General features: G+C 34.8%; 1 protein-coding gene across 2 annotated transcripts in view; it reads left to right on the forward strand.

Annotated features, from left to right (window-relative positions):
* The window catches only part of hsd17b4 (hydroxysteroid (17-beta) dehydrogenase 4), an 87,154-nt gene that overhangs the window by 1,287 nt on the left and 63,228 nt on the right, over nucleotides 1-22,639 (forward strand). For both annotated transcript variants that reach the window (XM_088911058.1, XM_088911057.1), the window contains exons 2-8: nucleotides 860-913; nucleotides 2,669-2,776; nucleotides 3,274-3,333; nucleotides 4,944-4,965; nucleotides 8,440-8,486; nucleotides 11,529-11,613; nucleotides 12,339-12,526. In XM_088911058.1, coding sequence (XP_088767184.1) covers nucleotides 860-913; nucleotides 2,669-2,776; nucleotides 3,274-3,333; nucleotides 4,944-4,965; nucleotides 8,440-8,486; nucleotides 11,529-11,613; nucleotides 12,339-12,526 — 564 coding nt within the window. The remainder of the gene's footprint in view (nucleotides 1-859; nucleotides 914-2,668; nucleotides 2,777-3,273; nucleotides 3,334-4,943; nucleotides 4,966-8,439; nucleotides 8,487-11,528; nucleotides 11,614-12,338; nucleotides 12,527-22,639) is intronic.

Raw genomic sequence — 22,639 nt, forward strand, 5'->3', positions numbered from 1 at the left:
AAGCATTTCAGCATTTCATTGCAGCTGTTAAAGACCAATAAGGGAAATCTGCAGGAAACATTGAATAGACTTACATGGTAGTAAACCTCAGAGCCTAACATCCTCAGTACGGACCTCAGTCCCATAGGATGGGCTGGAGGAGTGAATCAAGAAGACACCAGACTTACTGTACCTTCTCCTCTTGCTGAACTGTTAGTAGTGTTGTGCGAACCATAACACAAAATTCCTTTAGCTGCCTTTTGAAAGCTGCTGATGAAATAAAGTCAGAGTCCAAAAAGCTCAAAGGACATGTCGGTTTTTAAAGAGGATTATTTACTAAGGTCGTTAGGAGCCTTTTCCAACTATTCCAACCCTTAATGTGTGAGCATCTATAATTTGAATATTTTCATGAAATTGACAGGGTGTCAGTGCAAAGAAGCTGGAACAAGTTATACTGTACTTGCAAAGGACATGGTGGAAAGGATCATGTAGAATTGCATTATTTTGATATATAAAAAGCTTTGAACCTAATTATTCTCCTAAAGGCACACTTGATTAAGAATGCAGTCCAGTATTTCTTATAGTTTGTGCTGTAAAGCAGTTGGTTATAAGGATTGGGTGGTTAGAAGCTCACTGGCTTGATATATTGACTTGAACATTTTCCTAAATTGAATAAATATTATAGTAATCTGACAGCAGTGATTGAAACCAGAACACAAAACTTCATATGAAATGTCAGTGTGCAGTAGGTACTTTTAATATACTATATGTATTACTGCATGGAATTGATGGGAGTTAATTTTCATACTGTATTTTCTGAACTTTTTAGTTCAGACATTTCTGCAAGGCAAACAGTTAATGATTTGTTTTTGTCCCATAGGACTTGGAAGGGAATATGCATTAGCCTTTGGTGAAAGAGGAGCCTGTGTCGTGGGTAGGTCTGGATTTAATCCAAAGAAAAATCTACATCATGTGAGGTCAACGCAACATGCTTTTTGCATTTCTGGAGTCAGTATTAAGCTGTATCAGATTGTTTTCAGATGAAATCCAATTTGAATGTAAATGAAATGAATGCCATGTGAGAGATTCTGCATATTTTTATAGTACATCATGCTGTGGGGTTGTATCCTATTAAAATGAAACATGTCCTTAAAGGAGAGGTTATTGTTCCTTTCTTCTCTGCTTGATGTTTCTAGAGTGTTTCAGAGACAAACATTCAGGAAAATGGTTTATAGTAAGCTGAAGTAAGCTGATAAAGTTATACAGCCTTTAATATGTTCTCAGAATACACTTACATTAAGTCCATTGGCCATATGCAGCCATTATGATAAAAATGACAATTGGAGCATTATATTGGAACATTTTAGATGGATGATACTTAACATTTCATTTAACACATTCATGTAGATTATTTTCCTGTTCTGGTGAAGAATGACCTCACAGAGGAGGGTATTGTTGTCACATTGTCAGTCTGTTCAGCTTGTAATTATAAGCTTTCACAGAAGTATGGATGAATCCCTCTACAATCTGGCATTCCTTTGATTGTTTCAGGGTCCTGTGAATTCGTAACATAATATTTTCCATCTTATAACTTTACTGTTTGTAGTTGTTTGTAGGTGGTCTTTTTTTTTTTGCTGTTGGCTACATTTCCATTCTGAAGCAAACTTTGTTATTTGAGGTTAATATTCATCAGGGAATCACACCTATGTCAGATACATATTCACAAAATCAATTGCTGTTCTATCATTTCTTCTTTAAATATCAAAATTATCATATTGCACTCCATTGTTATCATTAAGTATCAATCTTCTCCAACTACTAAAGAAGTTGAGGCATCCACTCTTCCAACACCAAACACTGCGTTTCAGTAATAAGCATTTTTCTTCAGGTTGTCAATTGTTGAACTTAAACTCCAGTCCCTGCCCCACAAAATAACCATCTCTGAAATATTCAACAGGAAATGGAGGGTTGTTATCATGTGGGTGGGACTGTGGAGTTAAAAAGATATGTGCATCCGAGAGTGACATCATTTCAGAAGAAGCAGTATTTCATGATTTGGGAAATCTGAGTTTTTGTCTCTAGTCTGTGGAATGTGTTTCTGCTATAACCATAAATGTTTTACACTACATAAAGCAATACACAAAATAAATTGATTGGTTGGCATTAGCATTTAATGTTTTATGACATAGATCAATAACCCTTTTAAGATTATGCTGCATTCTTAAATATAAATGCACTAGTTAGTCTTTCAGTATATTTACAGTGATATATGAATTCATTCAAAATTGACTATTCTGGTCAATTAAAGAATTATAATTTTTGTCTTGTCTTCTTTTGATGATATGGTAGTGAAAGTATATCCATTTCATGTTGAAGAAGAGCCCATATTTACTGTACTGTACTGTGAGTGTAGGAAGAAGGTATGGTTCCACTATAATGCGGAAGTCAGTTTAAAAAAAATGGCAGAGTTATTAAGCTTCTGTAAAGTAAAATTAGAAGTCAAGACAAATTGCCTATAAATATTAATTTTTTAAGTCAGGTATTGTGAAGTACAATTTCCTGTATAGTCACAAGGGGGCAGCATTGTTCTTTGAAAGCTCAGATGATAAGGTTGACAAAACCTATATCAGCATGATAAGCGAACAGGCCATTATCTGCTTTAAGATGTACATGTCTTTTCCACTTCTAGTGAATGACCTTGGAGGTGACATTAAGGGAGGGGGCAAAAGTTCATCTGCAGCTGACAAAGTAGTAGAGGAAATAAGAGCAAAAGGAGGCATAGCTGTTGCAAATTATGGTAATTTTCTTTTATTTCTTTTGACATTTCCTGAATACCCACATCTAAACAGTGTTAATTTCTTTGAGTTCCCAGTATTGCTGTAAAGACTGTATTTAAAATGTTATAATGCATTCTTATCATACCACTGTATGACTTTTACAGTTAATAAGATTGAAGATTGAATTTTAGAATATTGCATTTTTTCCACTGTTTTAAACATATATTAAACCATCATGCCTTTTTATTCTTCCTTGGGCATATTTCTGTTCAATACCTTTACTGTTAAAATGGAAATGCAAAAGCTATTTAAAATGTATAGGCACGGTATATCATTGTTGCTTTTGACTCTTGTGTATTACAAAAAAAGGTTGTGAGCGTTTCCAAAGTTACAAAAGATTATGTTTATACCTGTGAAGTTTTGTATGTAGGATAATAAATAGTTATAAATTATTAATGTATTTTTTATATCTTTTACTGGCACAAACCTGAAAGAAAATCCTATTTTGCCTTCACAGATTCAGTGGAGAATGGAGATAAAGTGGTTCAGTCAGCACTGGATGCATTTGGGAGAATTGGTATTGCTTAAAAATTTCATTTTATCTTGTAATATCCAACTGAAATGCCAAATCTCATTTCCACTGTTGTGATGTTTTTTTACAAGCCACAAATGCAGTTGAAGCTGATGCACCATGACCTGTTTTAGTTTATCACTGGAAATCACTGTTGAGTCTCAGCAATATAAAACCTGTCCTTTGATCCCCTGCGATAGCCTGTGTGTGGCTAAGCTACTGCACATGTAAACCTTCCTGTCTGGGTTTTCAGACAAAGACTACCTTTGAAATAACAAAAAGTAAGTTTCTTCAGGCTTTCTTCAGCAGGTTGTTTTTCTTCAGCAGAATTTCTGCATTTCCTGCTGTACGCCTTATTTTATTTTATTTTTTGTTATGTGATCTTATTCTATGAACTTTATCACAGATGTTTTACCTAGTTTATAGACTTCCACACACTGGTTTAATTCCATCAGCATTACAGTTCTACTGCATCTTGATAGGAGATTATTCTGGGATTATATTTAGTGTTTTGTTGGAAAGCATTTCGAGTATTTCTGTAAGGTCAGAAACTTGAGATGCCGTCCATTGCAGGGAAGTAATTATATTTTACATTTTTGCATTTACTGGTAGACTGTTCTTTTAATTGACTTTTTAAACGGATTATACATTGGTTTCAATGACTTATATCCTCATACCCATTTTGCTCTATTGTCAGACTTGCATGACTTTAGCAGTGTGCTGCAAGCTACCTATTGATAACTGAGCCATCAAACCACATGCCTCACCTGTGCTTTTTAAGGTTTTATTTTATACCATGTATACATCTGCACTTTGTTAGTCTTAAATGGCATACATCTACAGTATGTACCCAACAGATTTAGTGCTTTTCCCCAATTAGTGGCAGAACATTTATGTTCTCATTAAAGTTTGCATTACTGAACTTTACTACAATAAAGCTAGTAGCTTTATTTTTATTTGATCATCAGTGTAATTTTTTTGTCTTGTATTACACAGTTAGAAATATATCTTGTTACTTTGTTTAGCCTGCACAATATTTCTGATGCCATGTATCTCACTTGGCATTCTTCAACAGCTGTATGTTCTAGAGAGACACAAGTCTGGCAATATGAGCATTCAGGCAAAGCACCAGTAAATATGTGCTGCCTAATTATTAGATGCTGTGAGTGCCTGAATGTTTTTTAAATTTTCATTTTATACTTCTTTTGAAAAAGATACTAGATACTAGTATGTGTTATACAGGAGATGTTATGACTAGATATAAAGTGTTTAACTATGATATAATATTTAAATTTAGATCTAAACTAGATTTTTAAAATGTCGAGCTTGTTGTAAATACAATGTATGCTATTTATGGTACTTCTGCTAATTAAACTTGGTTCCTCATCGAAAAAATATATACAGTATATTACATAGTGTTAAGCTGTAGTTCACAGATACGCACAGGTGTCTTCCAGTCTGTCGGTGCATCAGGACTCCTAATGTATTTTTTTTGACAATTTGTATATGTCAATTTAAGAAATATGCTTTGGGACAAAAAGTTTAAGATTTTTTTTCAAAGTATTGCAGAGTTTTTCTTTTCTAAGCAGTCTTTGTTTCTTTGTCTTGTTTTTCAGATATTGTGATTAATAATGCTGGGTAAGTTCATATATCTGCTCAATCTGACAGACTTCACAAGTATGAAGAGTTTAGTTTAAGATATTTTCATACCCTTGCTGTGGTCCTGACTAGGATATCTAAGATCAGAAGGAAGCACTGAAATGCCACAATTTATTGAATGTCAGAATTTTTTTCCATTTCGCATTTTTTCCCCGATTCTGTCTTCTTCACATCTCAACTGGATTACTGTCATAGCCTATACCATGCTCACTGTACTTACACCCTAAACAAACTTCAAACACTCCAAAACACAGCTCGACTTGAAATGTGTTCAAGGCTCTGTGACCACATCACTCCAATTCTGACACTTCTTTACTAGCTCCCAGTTCGCCAGCACATTCAGTTCCAAATTTTACTCTTAACTTACACACCAAATCCAGCAATACTTAGCTTCTTTCATTACTCCCTATGTAGTAGGGAGGCACAGCTTTTAGTAGTAACTTTATAAGTACAAGCATCTCAGGGCATGTGCTTTCAACTGCCTTGCTCCCCAAATCTGGGGCTCACACCCTGTCAATCTGAAGAATGTAAACTCTTTCACAGTTTTTGACTAACCTGTTTAGTCAGGCTCTTAACGAGTGTTTGACGTTTCTCCTGTTTCCACATTTCCTTTGCTAGCTTTATTTCTTTATTTGTGTTCAATCATTATTTTGAAATTGCCCCGGACATTGTTGGTGCACATAGGCACTGAAATCCTTGTAAATTTACTGAAAAAGTATAATATAAAGAAGTTCTCAGGTTTGCCGCGTCAGAACGCATAGGCTGCATAGGAAGAGGTTAAGGTTAATTCCATGCCGAAAGAAAAAAGAAACAATATTTTGGCTGTAGAACCTTCTTTAGGAGTGTCAAATACATATATATTTAGTAGTATTTAATGACGCATTTATTAATGTATTTTGTTTGCCTTTCTTGGAGTTTTGGCATTTTTGTAGAAGCCATAAATTGTGTAAAACACTAATATGCATTTACAATGTATTGGTTGATTTTGAGATGAGATATTTAAGTTTCTTGTCATGATCACCAGTGTTACTTTTTCATATAGGTTTTGAGTAGAATGGACCCTCCAATCTAAAATGGCTCTGTTTTAGTGACGGTAGTCACTGATTAGTGGCTGGGGAAGGCCTCTGGCCCTTTCATGCAATGTTATGTCACTAATAGAAAATGCCAGAAAAAGGGAGCGAAAACTCAATCATGTCGTAAGATAGAGCCCATCCCACTACTGAGTCCAGAGTACTTGATTGTGGTGGGTAAAATCAAAGAGGGAAGAGTGAAACACCAGCACACAGAACATCTAGTAACAGAGGGCAAGAAAAAAGCAAAACAGCTATTTAAAACAAAAATAGCTGACATATCCAACAGTACTAGTGTCTGTTGTGTGAATAACAATATGACACACAAAATGGAATGGGATTGATGGTGCTTTAAGTGTTTTTAGATTTGTACAAAGCTGAAAAATATGCAGTCATTAGAAACTTTCTAATGTACATAATTATCAAAAATAATTGTTTATTTTACAGCAAAAGCTGAATTCAATAATAAATGTTTAAAAAGGAGGATTTTAAGATAGTTTGTAGTATACCATAAATGTATAATTTATGTGGTAAATATTTGCTTTGTTGTTTTACACAATGAGAACAAACAACCTGTGTGTCTTTCTTTTAAATGCTATAAGGTAATAATTTGACAAATAGTGCAATGCTGTGATTTTTAAATGCAGTGTAGCACATCACATGATGTGTTTATCTTTATTAGAAAATATTTAAACGTTACCATGTTATGAGGGAGCTGCCTGTTTTGATGTAAAGGTAAAAAAAATCTCTGCTACCTATTTAAAATACTGGATAAAACAGTCCCTGTAGTCAGAAATGTTTTCGGGTCAGGGGGTTATTTTTGTTTCTCTGTCACAATGAAATGGCAGAGCAATGAAGAAGCACAAATGTAAAAGAAAAAAATATCTACAGTACTTCATTACATACTGACACATACACACGTAAATGACTATTTACAAGTTATGTACAAAGGACTTCTACAATCTAAATCAACCCACACTGGTCCCATTACTTTACTGCAAACTAAAAGACACAGCGGTTTAAGGTAGGTAATGAGGGTTTCTGAACAACAAAATCCTCCACAGGGCAGTCTGCTCTCTAAAACTACTAGACTATTATGAGGACTGGTTCTCTAGACAGGATAATGAGACTGTATCTGAGGTTATCTTCCCTTAAATATAAGATAACTGCCTCTTTAACCTGTTATCCTGCCTATCTATAGCTCGCCCCAGCAGAACACTTAGGCCATATCTTTAGGTAAAGATTCCTCTTTGTGAATAGTTGCAGAGGACTCTTTAAAACCTCCCAACTTGGCCTCATTATACATTTTGAAGCCACTAAACAAGAAGCTTATATGAGTTTTCTGTGTGCCCTTGTTCTGTTCTAGCCTGTATTGGCTAAAATGTATGTACAGTATGTAAAATGGCTATTCCACAAACCATGTTGGTATAATTAATATGCAACACACAAACTCTTCTTATAATTTGTTTATTGACATCTTAAGTTATCAATTAACAGTAGGCACAGTTAAATATGATTAAATATAAGCTGTCTTTAAGCGTTAACATCAGACATATAGAATCAATGTCATTGGTTCTGTTGTTTTAGTGCACTTAACCCTTAATTGTGTTATTTCATTGGCATTCTGCACTCTCTTTTCAAAATAAGCAATAACTTTATAGAGGAGAAAAGGTTACAATGTAGGTCACAAAATACAAATACACTTCTGTTAAGTCATCCCTGTCTGATCTATTCATGTATATTCTTCTGTGTTAATCGGATCTGTACAATATAAACATACAGAGAAAAATGGTATTTTCCCCTCAGAAGACAAAATACACCATTGTAAAATAATAGAGGGTGACAGCCTGACATAGTGTATTAGTGCCTATTCGAATGATTAAATGTAAGTCCATAACGTACCCGGCGACATCTGTAGAATGACTAATTTCTTCAGTACTATGACTGGTATGCTCGTCAGTTCAATGCTTAGGGAAATTCACCTTATAATGGTTTTGCTGGGTGATTTAATTAAACAAATGTTAAATAGTCACATGTAAAATGTACTTTCCTGGAGCAGTACGAAAAACATTTCTTAAAAAAAAAATACTCCTTCTGTACTACATGTGTTTTATTTTCTGGATTTGTGCACTTGACAGTTATGTGTCTAGTGAAACTGTTTTTTTATCTATTTATCTTAAATATATATAATATTACACTGACAGACTGTGTTCTCTTTTGAAAATGCACAATTAATATGCTGCACAGGAAAGTTAAGAAATTCATGAATCCTTATTTCTCTTGCTCGCCCAAACTAATTGTGCACAGTTAATAAATAAAATGAAAGCAGGTGAAAACCCCTGGGCTTATATACAATTAACTTTCTTATTCTTTCTTTTTTTAGGATATTGCGAGATCGCTCATTTGCCAGAACCAGTGACGTAGACTGGGGTGAGCTTTAGTGTATTAAATTAAAATTACCCTGTTTGTTAATTAGGACACTGGATTTACATAAATGTATTTTGTTTCATTTGTCATTCCTCAAAGACAATACAGCTCTTTGCGGACAAAGAACAGAATTTGTAGAATTGCTGTATTTTTTATAAATGTATAAAAAATATATAAAAGTTTCTCATAATGATTATATGGAAAAACAGGCGGGAATGGCACTTGTATTATCCCTATGTTACTGTTTGATATATACATGTGTGTGGAAATATTTATTGTACATGTACAAAATGCACATTTTTTCTTTATTGCAGTGTTTGAATTTAACTTTCTTTAAAACAACTTAGTTGCAATAGTAGTAGGTAATTTCAATGCAGTTATTGAATGTCTATTAAATATCTGTAAAAAAACTGTGAAGGGCTTTCTATTTATTATATGTTGAACATTTAACAACATTTGAAACTAACATTGGCTCTAAGAATACCATTGCCTAAAGTTAGGTGTTTGATTATTATATCATGACAGCTAAAATCTAATTACATCAGTGCATTAAAAGCCCCAAAGCCTATGTACCCATTATAGCATTGAAGGTTATCACAATAGAGAACAAAGGGAATACATATTGCCTCAGGGTTTAGTCTATTCGTATTCCCTGTTGTATAACCACTAGATATAGACTATTTTTTAAATCAAAGTAATACACCTTGTGCTTTGTGCATGTTAAACATGGACAACAGTAATAAGACTTACAGACGGGAGCTAGAGAAGCAATTGTAACAAACACAACTACTTATAAAACATCAGTTTTCCTTTTCAGAAAGTGTACAGTATATGTATTATACGACAAAGATCTTTGGTGTTTGTATTATTTTTTATAAGATATGTAACAAAGAAATTGCACTTTGAAACTTTCACCACCTTAGAAGGATAAACCATGAATTTGCCCGAGGTAAAGGATACTACACTGTATGTTCCAATAACTGGTGAAGCCTCATATTTATGGCATGTTTAATATTTGTGTGTATTTTACTTTTGGGATGAGCTGAAATCTTCTGCCTCTTGTTTGCAAATGCACTCAATCTTCCATTTCTATAACACATTGCATATTCAGTCATAGGTATAGGTTGCACTAGATGGCAGTATGGAACTTCATACTGTATGTAAATAAGAGCAGGGAATCCTACAAAAAAAGAACAGAGAGCACCACTTGCTTAATATATACCCCTAGCTATGTTGTTTTTTTGTTCTTTCTGGACTGTAGAATATTGGCAAGCTGGCTAAAGTTCGAGGGGATAAACGGTAATTTCCCTATCAGCTGTCTTCCAGCTTTACAGTCTTGAAAAATGCATGAGCAATAACCATTCATGCTAGAAGATGTCCCACAAGAACCAAAACAATTGAAGGGAAACCCATCCTTATAAGTTTGTCAGTTTTCATGACAGGACAGTGTGGTCAGGGAACTCTGCTTTCTCAGCTTTGAGGCTCATGTGAAGCTTAAAAGCAATGCTTGCATCTACATTTTTGTTAAGTTGGCAAAGTTAAATGTATTCGTAGAAATTTTAAACAAAGGACAAAGATCTGTTCCTGTCTAACTTTAGTTTTTAAGACGGAACACTTTGTGTGTGTCTTCTGTCGTTACATGGTAGAATCATGCTGTGATTGATCTAATATTTTTATACTGTATCTTTAGGAAGATGGCTTATGGATCAATATTTTGTTTTTGTAAATCATACCTACCGTGCAACTTTTTCACCATTCTCTGTCTAGCGGAAAGGAGGGTGGTGGAATTTGCAGTTAGTGTCCTGGCCTCCTTTGTTACTTAACCTTAGTATTGAAATACTTTGAGAAAGGTATTAAAAAGATATACCCAGCCAAAATTCTTACTGAATGGCTAAAAAAAAGTGCCAGGATTATCTGTAGCAATCAATGCAAATGGGAGGTGGAGCAATCAGAAAAAGGGAGTCCTGATTTAAAAAAAAAATTATAAATTAGCATTTAACATATCCTGTAATGTGTTTTTTTGAGATTGTATAAAATATTGTGCACACAATGTAAGTAATGCACACAGAATCAAAATTCAGACTCTTTGTGTTTTAGGTATATGTGCATATACATCCTATATACTGTAGACTTTTTTTTTCATTTGGTATTTTCACATTCTCATTATGCTGTGTACACTTGTATGTGAAATGATTCAATCCATGGATGGAGACACAGAACAATCAATGATGTTCAGTTCTTTAGATTAAATTCTTTTTTCAGAACATGAGAAATAGTAAATGGCCTGTAATGAAACTTTCAAAACCAGATGCAATGTGTCTTATTCCCTTATTGGATGTGTGAACCTTCAATACAGAAAAATGCCCTAAGTCCTAACGTTCTCATTGAAACATCAAATAATGAACAGAATCCTTTTAAAAACCCACATTTGGCCATAAAGATAACTACTGTGTAATAAACAGCCACTGCTAATAATGTTCCAAGTAATAAATATTTTCTATTATTTTTAAGATTATAGCTTATGTTACAGTTTGTACTTCAGTTCAGAGTTTGACCTTGAATATTAATCATTTTTGTTTGTTCCAGAATTATCTGCTGATATTTTTGTAACTCCTGGTGCAGTTGATCAAGGTTCTCAAAACCTGAGACCTGGCAACACACTGTTTGCATTTGATAATATGGCCAGTTTCAAACATAGTTATGCCATTTTCTGATGTTGATGGTACATCTTATGGTTTCTGTCGTACTTGCTTTGTAAGTAATTTAAGGAGGGGATTGTCATTAAGTTATTTTTTTCAATTGAGAAATGTCCTTATGGATGTGTATGACCTCAAAGTTGTGTGTGTAATGATGTTAAACTTTTATGCAGTGTTAAGATGTTGTCATAAAATGTGAATGAAGGAAAATCTCTGAAAATATACCAGGTTTTAATATGATTTGAAAATACTGTTTTTAAAAGTCATGAGTTTTCTTTACACAACCTGCTGATTGTCCTTGGTGTACCCTTGATTGTCTTGATCTCTAAAGGGTTTCCTTTATTTTCAGATTTGATTCACAGAGTACACTTAAGAGGTTCTTTCCTGGTTACTAGAGCTGCATGGGAGCACATGAAAAAACAGATGTTTGGAAGGTAATTTTGTTCTAGAGAACAAAATCATTTCAAATTTTAATTTAAACAGTTGGAAACAAGTTGTGTTAGTGTGTGAAATGATTAGCTTCATGTTTGTGGAAAGACTGATTAAATTATTAAATACAAATGCAAGGATGTGCTAGACTAATGTTGGCTAAGTTAAAATAATCTTTCTCCGCTAAGAGGGGAAGAGGGATTCTTTTACACAGTTGGTTTGTAATTGGTAACAACCACACACAGCATCTACAGAGCTTAAATTTAGCCCTAGGCTTTTATACTTAAATACTCATGAAGTGATTACTACCTAAGTGTTCTAATTAATTTGATTATTTAACAATCATAGACCAGTTTTCAAAAGAACATTTTTAAAAAGACTCAGTTAGCAAAGTCAACTTATGGATATTCATTTAAAGGCATTTTTAAACTTATTCAAACATGATATGCAACTACTGTATACGACCTCCATTCACACACACTCCTAGAATTTAACACTTTGTTAGCCATACGTACAATCATCTGATAATGGTGTCTCCAGCAAATAATAAAGCAGTATTGGGCAGTAAAACAAATACTTATTATTTAACTCTATATTTTGAAATATTGATCATGCATATAGATAAAGCGATAAATGTATTGAAAGTATTTTAATGTAAAATCAATAATTCGAGGGCTATAACAGAAGAAAACATCTAGATTCTATTATTTTTCTTCTTTTCTGTGTTTAGAATTATTATGACTTCCTCTGCTGCTGGAATATATGGAAATTTTGGTCAAGCAAACTACAGTGCAGCAAAGCTGGGCCTTGTGGGGCTTTCAAACACACTGGCTATTGAGGGGAAGAAATACAACATCCAATGTAACACTATTGCGCCAACCGCAGCATCCAGACTGACACAAACTGTCATGCCACCAGGTTGGTAATTGTTTTTCTTTTGTCAGTTACTATTTCTTTAATTCTGTTAAATGTGATTTTTTTTTTACAGTAGATAATTATAAGTAGATAATTTTATTTGTTGATAGTTTCTGTGGTCATCATACCACAAGCTTGCTCTTCAAATTGACATCAGTTTCAGTTAATGGTTAAGTTTCAATAAGTCAGGCAAGGAAAACTAAACTGGACATCATAACATTTTTTGCTGTATTTTTATTTTTTCTTTTGTCTGATTTCTGAGACAAATTTAACCAAAATATTGCAGTTATATTTTAGGAAAAGCACAGAGCTCTGTTGTATATATTGTAACATACTGTATATACTATACGTTCATTAATACAATTGACTTTCTTCTTCTATTATGGCCAGATGTTGTTTTGCAATACAATATAAAAGTTTACAAAGGGAATGTTATGTTTCTGGATTATTTAATCATGCTCATTCAGGATTTTAATGTGCCATATGCATCTTATTCCTAAGGACAAATTTGCTGTTATGCATTATGAAGCATTCTGCTTGGTTGTTTTCCCATGCTGTTACAATACAACTAGCTTAATACTATGCAGAAAAGTTTTATAAATTTAAGACCTAATATTCTTCCATATTCATATCAGTGACAACAGCTCACATCAACTTTTGAACTGGTCAAGAAAGGTATTGATGGTTGTAAAAAGCTTTTAGTTTTTCAGGCACTAGATGAAAATTTAAAACTCTTCTATTTAGCCCATGTTTTGCTTTGTACAAATGATGGGTATGTGTTAATTCAGATGAGCTGTGCACTACTGAAATGTCTCTGATACAGCAGCATTTATCTCTAAAACTGAGATTACCTTTTAGTTTTTGTATATCCTTCAATAAACAGCAATGGTTTACTATATGTAATTACAGTATATAGGCTTCAATTAACTAAATACAATTCCAAAGACTAAAGTATTTATCAGCTTTTGTCAAGTGTGGAAAATAAACAATAGAAAATGTCGTAAAACACTCGAAGAAGGCTCCACAGTCTAAAACATGTTTTTCATTTTTCTGCTTTTCAGTGTGGAAATAATCTCTACTTGTTCCATTGCAGCTCACACACTGAAGCAGCTCTCTACTCAAAATCACTAAAATGCAGTAAAGATCACATACAGTATGCGTAAGAACATAAGAAAGGTTATAAACTAAGGTATATAAGCCAGCAGCCATATCACTCTGCAACTCACAACTGGCAACCCACTGAAGCTAAGCATGTGTAAGCCTGGTCAGTACCTGGATGGGAGACCTCCTGGGAAAAACTAAGGTTGCTGCTGGAAGAGGTGTTAGTGGGGCCAGCAGGGGGTGCTCACCCTGTGGTCCATGTGGGTTCTAATGCCCCAGTATAGTGACGGGGACACTATACTGTAAACAGGCGCCGTCCTTCGGATGAGACGTAAAACCGAGGTCCTGACTCTCTGTGGTCATTAAAAATCCCAGGGCATTTCTCAAAAAGTGTAGGGGTGTAACCCCGGCGTCCTGGCCACATTTCCCATTGGCCCTTACCAATCATGGCCTCCTAATAATCCCCATCTATGAATTGGCTTCATTACTCTGCTCTCCTCCCCACTGATAGCTGATGTGTGGTGAGCGTTCTGGCGCACTATGGCTGCCGTCGCATCATCCATGTGGATGCTGCACATTGGTGGTGGTGGAGGGGAGTCCCCATTACCTGTAAAGCGCTTCGAGTGGAGTGTCCAGAAAAGCGCTATATAAGTATCAGCAATTATTATTATTAATTATAAAAGAGAGGAGGCCATTCAGCTGTAGGAGTTTTGTGAATTTAGTGGTACAATTTATTAATTGTAACAGTAAACCAAGAGGGTACTCTTTTGGCTATTATTCGTCAGGAACAGTCAGCAGCACACACATGGATTCAATACACGAGATACATTTATTAATACATAAACTGTCCATATAAAACATTTAAAAGTCGTCCTGGATACAGATGGCAGATCTTACTCTGAGGGTTATCAGAATGCAAGGTATATAATCACGAAGAGATGCAAAACCCAAAGAGATACAAACAAGGAATATGCATTCGGTATACCATTCAGCTATACCGTTTCGTTAATCAGTCCCATGAATATGAATTCTACATTAGCTACTCATAAGTAAATGCATTACTCATACGGATTAAATTGATATTAACCCTTGTTGAGATACAATTGAATTCTCAATTGGCAATGTAGAATATTGGGTTACTTATCCAGATATGGATTCGTGATTCCCGGGGCATGGACACAAAAGACCAGCTGGCAGCTCAGTTGCGGCAACATCAATTCGGAGCGATGTAGGGTCGGTGCTAGTCCTGGTGCAGTTCCGAGTTGCAGAAAAAAAATAAAGGGGAGAAATTTCTCAGTGATGCAAGACAGTGTCTCTCTCTGGGACCTACCAGTATTCTGGCTAAAAAGTCTCTATGCACAGAGGGTGACCACGGGTCAGAGCAAGTCACTCTTTTGAGGGAAGAAACTTGGTTTGCTTCCGGCGTAGAGCTACTGCTGAATAAAACTTATTCAGAATTGTTGACAAGAGTCCAAAAGTATACTTCGGTGATCAAGCAAAGCGTCCGCGTTGGCGGCTAGCAAATATAATTCTTACATATGGGGATTCCCCGGGCCGACGATTTGCTGAAACAAATCCCTGTATGGACAACACTGTCCATCACGATTGTGTGGTGTGAAAATGGCCGGAGAAGCAAAGTTCTGAGCTCTGCAGTGTCTTTTCATCCAGGACAAGGACAGGTGATGATTGGTTGAAAGTTAAGCGGGCATTTGAGACCCATGTGGGGTTACCACGCCCTGCAGGTTCCTGATTGGTTGGTCAAGGCGAGAGATGAGTAACAATGACCTCTGACATCTAGGACTGCAATCCAGATGTTCCTAAGAATCTCACAGACAGATAGGCACCAGGAATGGCCATTGATCTTGATAGCTAGGCATGGCTGGGCACATCCCCATTTGGGAGCTGCTCCTTATTGGAGAGAAACACTTTAAATCAGAAACTGCACTTTAAATCAGAAACTGCTTGTTATGAATAGCTTCTCTGTGGCTGCACAGAGATGAGGAAGAGAGATGGGGGCCTCATTTAGGAAAGCACAGCAACACTTAATTCTGTCTTATTAATAAGCATTGCCGCTACACAACCCATCTTGTCCAGTTGGCACTTAGCTAATTGATCCAAGGATCGGATCCAGACGTTTCTTGAAAGAAGCCAGGGTATTGGTTTCAACCACATGGCAGGATAGCATGTTCTATACTCCCACAACCCTTTGTGTATACAAGTGCACAATAAATGTAAATAACGTTAATGTATTTTTAGGTAGTTTCCTCTTCATGTATCACCATTCATTCTGGAGTAATACATTGATTGACTTTTTAAATGCCTTTGAAGATTTTGAGTACTTATATCGGGTCCTCTTTACTAAAAAGGTTCAGTTCTTTTGGTGTGTCAGCCCCAGAAGGTACTCTTCTCTCTATTTAAATTCTGTGCTGTTAACTATATATTCTACCATATTATATGCCTTTGTAGTTGCTTCCTCACATGTACAGTAAGACCACATTTTCCATAAATTGCATATTGAAGCTTATAATTTCCTATTTTGTACTTATAGTTTGTTTTTACTACCTTCATGCAGTATTGCATGCATAATATGTTTAAATTTAATTTGCTTCTACAGTATTTGCTTATCCCACTACTTTGGTATAATCTAGAGACATGAATAGTTTTTTTTACCTGTACCAGAATCTATATCATAGATATAAATTTAGAAGAGTCCTGTGGTACTGCGGTACTGTATTTTCTGTTTTCTATTCAACCATTAATTTTCAGTTTAAACACTCGTGTTGCCTTGAATATGTTCTGAAAAGAAATTGTTTATCAAAAGAATTCTGAAAATCTAAATACACCTTACTATGTGCTCTGTATGTATCCATTACTGTTGTTTCTTGTTCAAAAAACTTGATTTTAAACAAATCAGACAATACCTATATACCACATGCTCTGTATATATCCATCCTTTTTATATCCACATTGACTGTTTCTTAGGATATAATTTCTATATAGGTGATGCTCAAGTTTAATTATTTCCTCTCTATTTTTCCAGAGGATCACCTACATGGAAATAAATTCCTAGGAAATAGTCAACATGACATTTTAGTTGTATAATGTTTTATAATAGCATAGTTTTCAGGATTCTATCAAATAAAGAGTAAATCCCTGAAAATTCAGAACATAAAATGGAATATTCAGAAATGAGAATAGCCTACTATGTAGATGTTTATTTGGGGAAAAAACACAAATGGAGTTTAGGCCTTATGAGGTTTCAAAATAGGTTAGTGTTGACCCAGAATGGCTTGTCACTCATATCCAGAAATTACAGTCTAACCATTTCTTCCATGGGCAGACCTGTATGGCAATTTTCATTATAACCACAAGGGTTGAGGTCAACTGGAAATTGATTTCACTCAAAATGGTCCAATTAACTCATTAACATTTTTGCTTCATTTTTGTCACGACAGTTTTTTGTAATTTTCTTTGATCAGGGTATTTAACACACACATTTATATACTGTATGTGTTGGTGTCAGTTACTTGCTTATAACTGAAGAAATGTTAGGACTTGAAAGGCTGTGTACTATTACATGCATTTTTTAAAATCAAAGGGTTTAATCATAGCCTTTGCTTAAATCAAAATCTTTTTTTTCTTACATAAGGGCCATTTGGGCTCAGGCTGTTTTGACTGGTTGTAACCAATGCTGAGATGAGCAAAACTTAGTATTCTGTAAATGATTGGCATGTTTTACAGACAACCCAAAAGACACAGCCAGTGCAACAGTGGAGTTCCTAAAGAACAAAAAAGTAAATGTCCTCGATAGGGCCTCAGAGCCCTGACCTTAATCAAATTGAAAAGCTGTGGAATGACTTGAAGGTTGCAGTCCATCAGTGGTCCCCTCATAATTTGACTGGGCTTGAATAGTTCTGTAAGGAGGAATAGGCCAACATTGGCAAATATTTTACATTGGTAAGTTCTCCAACCCATTTTTAAAAATTTTTATTTTGTAATAACTTTTCAGAATGTTTGAACATTTGTTTTTCACTTGGAGGTTGTATGTTACAATGTGTAAATAAAGGCAAAATAAGTTCTGGTTTGATGTGTCTTGATTTCAGCCTGTTAGGCCACAAAATGTGTTACTTTGAAAAGGGTGTGTAGACTTCTATAGGCTGTGTTTGTGAACAAATCAAAATAGCAATGCCTCTTTTCCTGGTTTTACTTTATGAAGCCCTCAGAAGGAAGCAGTCTTGCAAGTACAGTCATCATTACCTGAAGGCATTAATCATGTAAACGAACTAAATGAAAAAAAGTTCCTTCAATTCTTGCTTCATGTAAATCGTGATATAATTTTCAAAAGCGCTAGGTATGAACTTAATTGTTCTGGAAAGCCTCATAGGCATCTTGTGTAATTTCTTTTCATTTGAATTGTAATTTATCTAAAATGGCAAAAGTGAATACAGTACATTGAAATGTCCTTGAAGTATGTAATAAATGGTTTGCCAAAGGATATTAATGATAATCTTAGTAACATGCAACCCATCATACATTTGTTTGAAGTCTTATTTGAGTTGAAGAATAAAGACATAGTTTCCATGGAAATGCATTCAGAATTTAGTTAAATGGACATGAATGTCCTTTAGTTATCTTTGCAATGTTTTTTAAGCTGCTTTTCAAATTGGAGGTTGCTTTGAAAATAGTCTCTTTACATACAGTAGTTTCATGGTTCAGTGTTAATTTTTTTTAATTATTTAAAGTCACAGATTCATTAGATATGGTCAATTATTGGTGTTGGATATTAAAGTGATCCACATTTTAACCACAAAAAAGTGTTTCTTAAAACACCTCTGTCACCATGCTGACTGCACATTAATAATTATGGCAATGCAATTGGTTTAGACAAAGTTTTCGTGGTCTATGATGTTTGACAGATTACTTCATTGTGGGCATGGAAGTAGATGATTTTGCATCACATTTCAAGCCTGAACATCATGTAACTGTTGTTCATGTGTAACTTACTAATTTTTAATGCAAATTTGTTTTCTGCTTAAAAAAGCATCAAGTCCATATTTTAACCAACTATCCCGTTTTGTAGTTAGTAGCTATTCATCCAAAGATCTTGATCAGCTGTTTTTTAAAAGAATCTAGAACTTTAGCTTAAACAAAATGGTAGGGTTTCTTTGTTAACACGTCTACAATAATCTTCATAATGAAGTACCAGTCTACTGGATGAAGCTGTTAGAAAATGTATGGATCAGTTTTTTTTCAAAATATTAAGATAAATTGTTTGGCATGAATTTGTTTTTGTTTCTTTAAAGAATTAGGATGCCACCCTTGGAAATACTTGTCTGATAGTACTGATGTGCATTTGAACATTTTCTGCCACATTTGGGTTTGGTTTGGATAGTATCCCTTTTATTGATGTTTGAGATCCATAATATCATGTTTCTGTTCCTTGGTTCTACTAAATTTAAACTGTTGGAAGATAATCCTGTTGTGCCCTTTACCATTTTAAAGGCCTCAATCAAATCTATAGTTTCTCATCTCATCTAATACCTGCAGAAGCTGAAAAGATTAAAATTAATTACAAGATGCCTATGAGGCTTTCTAGTAAACTAATCAGTGCATTTTAATAATCTACTCCTTGGCTCTCTGTCTTATTAGGGGAGGGGAGTATGGAAAAAAGATGCTGTGTCACAATATAAATAGTTGTTGTAAAGATTCTGGAAATATCGTTATGGCTGTTGCAAATGGACATGTGGTTATGGGAGCTAAATTACAGCACAATGGTAAAAACTACACTGCACTGGTTTTAGTGTGCACCTTCAGGACGATAAGAGGACCTTTTCATAACACTTTTTCTGAAGCCTGCAAAAGAGGTCCTCTCTGGACTGCTAGTGTCCGTAGCATTTCAATTTTCGGTTTTGTAATGTGCAGTAAACCGTTTTTCAAACAAGGGTCAACCAAACTTTTAAAATGAAAGTATGCTGCCAGGATACATATATTTAACTGAAAACTTCTGCTATTCCGTGTGAACTAGATGGATATCTGAAAGCAGAAGAGCATTAATTCTTCATTGGATCGTGCATTTCTTTAGTAATGAATCATTCCAGCTATCCCGATTTTCAGCCTCATGTAGATAGGAAGATGGTATGTCACATTTATGAAAGTCTGTGTTTTCTGTTTGTGTTATTTCAGGAAAAGAATCCTTCACTGAGAATGTCCAAGGACTGTTTTTTATTAGTTATCAGGAATGTAAAACAAACTGAAATGTGAAAATATATTTTTAAACTTTACAGGGGGTCACTCAGGTTTCATTTAAAACTTTTCTCCCTAAATGGATTGTTGTTGTTTCATTACAGCTGATAAAATAGTTGATAGTGAATTTCATTTCATTATAATTTTGCCATCAAGCACTTTGCGATTTAAAATGGAGTAATACAGAGAGCTGGCTGACCTACTGACACCAGCTTAACAACAATCAGGATCTGAAACAATTTTTCTTGGGTTTACTAATGAAATATGCTAAGAATTCAGTTTGTGCTTGCTGTATATCGTTCAAATAAATCATTCTCTGCTTGCTTTATGTTAGGCTGGTTCTTCAAGTAAAAGGGAAATTAAAAAAAGAGATGGAATCTGTACAATCAAATTTCTTGACAGATTATTTTTCGTGGAACAAAATAATTCTATTTAAACTGTTGGGAATTTGTGTACATGTATGTCATACTTCACAAAAGCAATACAAACTTATATTTTAAAAAGGTTGAATAAGCATACACAAATACTGTAAATATTTCAAACTCTTATTCACTTTGTAAGAATTCATGTTTTTTGCACCCTTGTTTTCAGATCTGATCTGTTTATTTTCACCTCAATACCACCTAGTTCTTTGATGAAATGCAGGTGGGATTATGCATGCCAAAACTGAATTTGCAAAGATTAGGGTGAACTGGCAGAGAAGCCTTTGCTGTTTGACTATATTAGTTTGCAAATATAGATGCAGTGATGTACTTGTCAATCAGTCTTTTTTTTTAAAGTCTGCTGTTGAAGAATTGGTGTTTGAATGTAGGAAGGGCTTTATTTAGTTAAAATAATACTAAACAATATGCAGGACTCAATTAGTTTATTTAATTGTTTTTTAAATAGTTGTATGACAATTTTCAAAACTGTACACATCAGAATTTATACTGTTAGATTACTGCACCTTTTTAAAGCTTCATCTGTACTCTTTAAATTGCTATAAGTTGTGCACTTAGTAAGCAGAAAAATTATATTCAGAAGAAACATCAACAGGCTTTTAACCTCAACAGGTTCAGAATACTATTATAATGAATGAAATATTTTTGAAGTAGTTGCCCTGGCTCCTTATTGAAATATCAGGAATATTTCAGCTATATGCTGTGTTATAGCTGAATTGATCTTTCTGATTAACATTTGTCACCAACAGAGGGTTTGTAATGAAAATCATGGCTTGGCCTGCTATACAAACTACATTTCCAATACATGCTTTGCATCAGGATGCACATGTCATTCTCTGGGATTCCTTCCCATTTCTGTTGAAGAGCTTAGACAACTGTCTGTTCCCTGGGCAATGAGCCCAAGATGTCACATATCAGAACGGCTCATCTCACAAGTGTCCAATGGGTCTCAAGTCTCGCAGGTGGGGAATTCACAGCAACACAGCCCCATTTTCAGCGCACAAGAAAACTGTTTTTTCATGATACACATCCTGTTGGAATATTGTTGTATCAGGGTGAACCAACAGGAAAGATCCCAGGGCTTGATCAGTGCAGCGCCTTGCAGTTAGATTGCCATCACAAGTGGGGTTTGTAGTGACTAAGGCTCTCCTTTCTAGTCCGTCATACTGTGATGATGGGTCCATCTTGGAGAGTTGCACTGACTCATGGTTTCCCAGATTGTGGCCTATCAATGATAAAAATGTGTTTGGCTGTAGACTCTGATGGTGAGAGAGGGTGCATTCTTTGAGTCAAGTTTCCAACAAACTGATTGGCCTGTAGGTGTTGTTCTCTTTATTAGCAGGGCGTTTTGGTTTCTTACAGTGTTTTTCTTTGTTTCACTGGGCTTAAAATACAACATGTTAAATCGCCTCTAAACCTGTGCTGATGCAACAGACAGTCACTTGAGTGCATCATGTTCAGTCATGAATGATCAATTACAAATCAAATGACTCAGTTTTAAGTAATCTTTTATACCAGTATTATCATCATTTTGATAAATACCAGATTTGCACATCTTATTTTTCTAATTATATGCTGTATGTATTAATATAGTGATGTGTTGATGATAGTTGTGATGCTCAGTAAATTATTTTCTCTAGTGAATTAAAAACTAACAGCTGGCAGACTGTCAAAACTCAGAGTCTGAGTTTTGAGTGCGGGAGAAGGGGTGCCCAAAGGTAGGGGAAGAATTATGTTTTTAAGCTTAATACAGAAGAAAGCTATCCATCGTATAATCATGGAGACTCCTTTATGATTACTGGTATAGCCTACTGTACATCTTACTAAAAGAGTGTAATAGTTATGTAAGATGCTGCTGTCATTTTTTAAATCGATAGGTAAGGTTTTACAATTTCACATTTAGTAAGGCATTTCCCTTATGTTAGAGTTCAGAACATTAATTTTTCCTGGAATGCTATTTGTATGATGTTACCTATGTTGCAGTTATGTTGAATATCTGAATTATTAAATGCAAACCTGTATTCCCTATGTCTTTCTGTGTTCTTGTATGATAAAAATGTATCAATAGAAAGTAATCATCATCACTTTTACACCAGTCATCTATAATTGTGATTACACTGTAGTGATGTGACAGATACAGTTCTTTTAAGTTTGACCCTACCAATAAGTATTTTACCTTAAGAGTACTCTAATATATCAGTACTGATTAAAGGGATGATGGGTGTAGAAGCTGTGCAATTACAGAGAAAAACTGGTGCATGCCAAGATTTGTCACTGTGCTTTCAATACTGTCCTGAAAGGATCATTTTTTTTAATGGGCCTATTAGGGAAG

Source organism: Atractosteus spatula, chromosome 3 (assembly GCF_055471065.1).
Source record: "Atractosteus spatula isolate fAtrSpa1 chromosome 3, fAtrSpa1.hap1, whole genome shotgun sequence".
NCBI lineage: Eukaryota > Metazoa > Chordata > Actinopteri > Semionotiformes > Lepisosteidae > Atractosteus > Atractosteus spatula.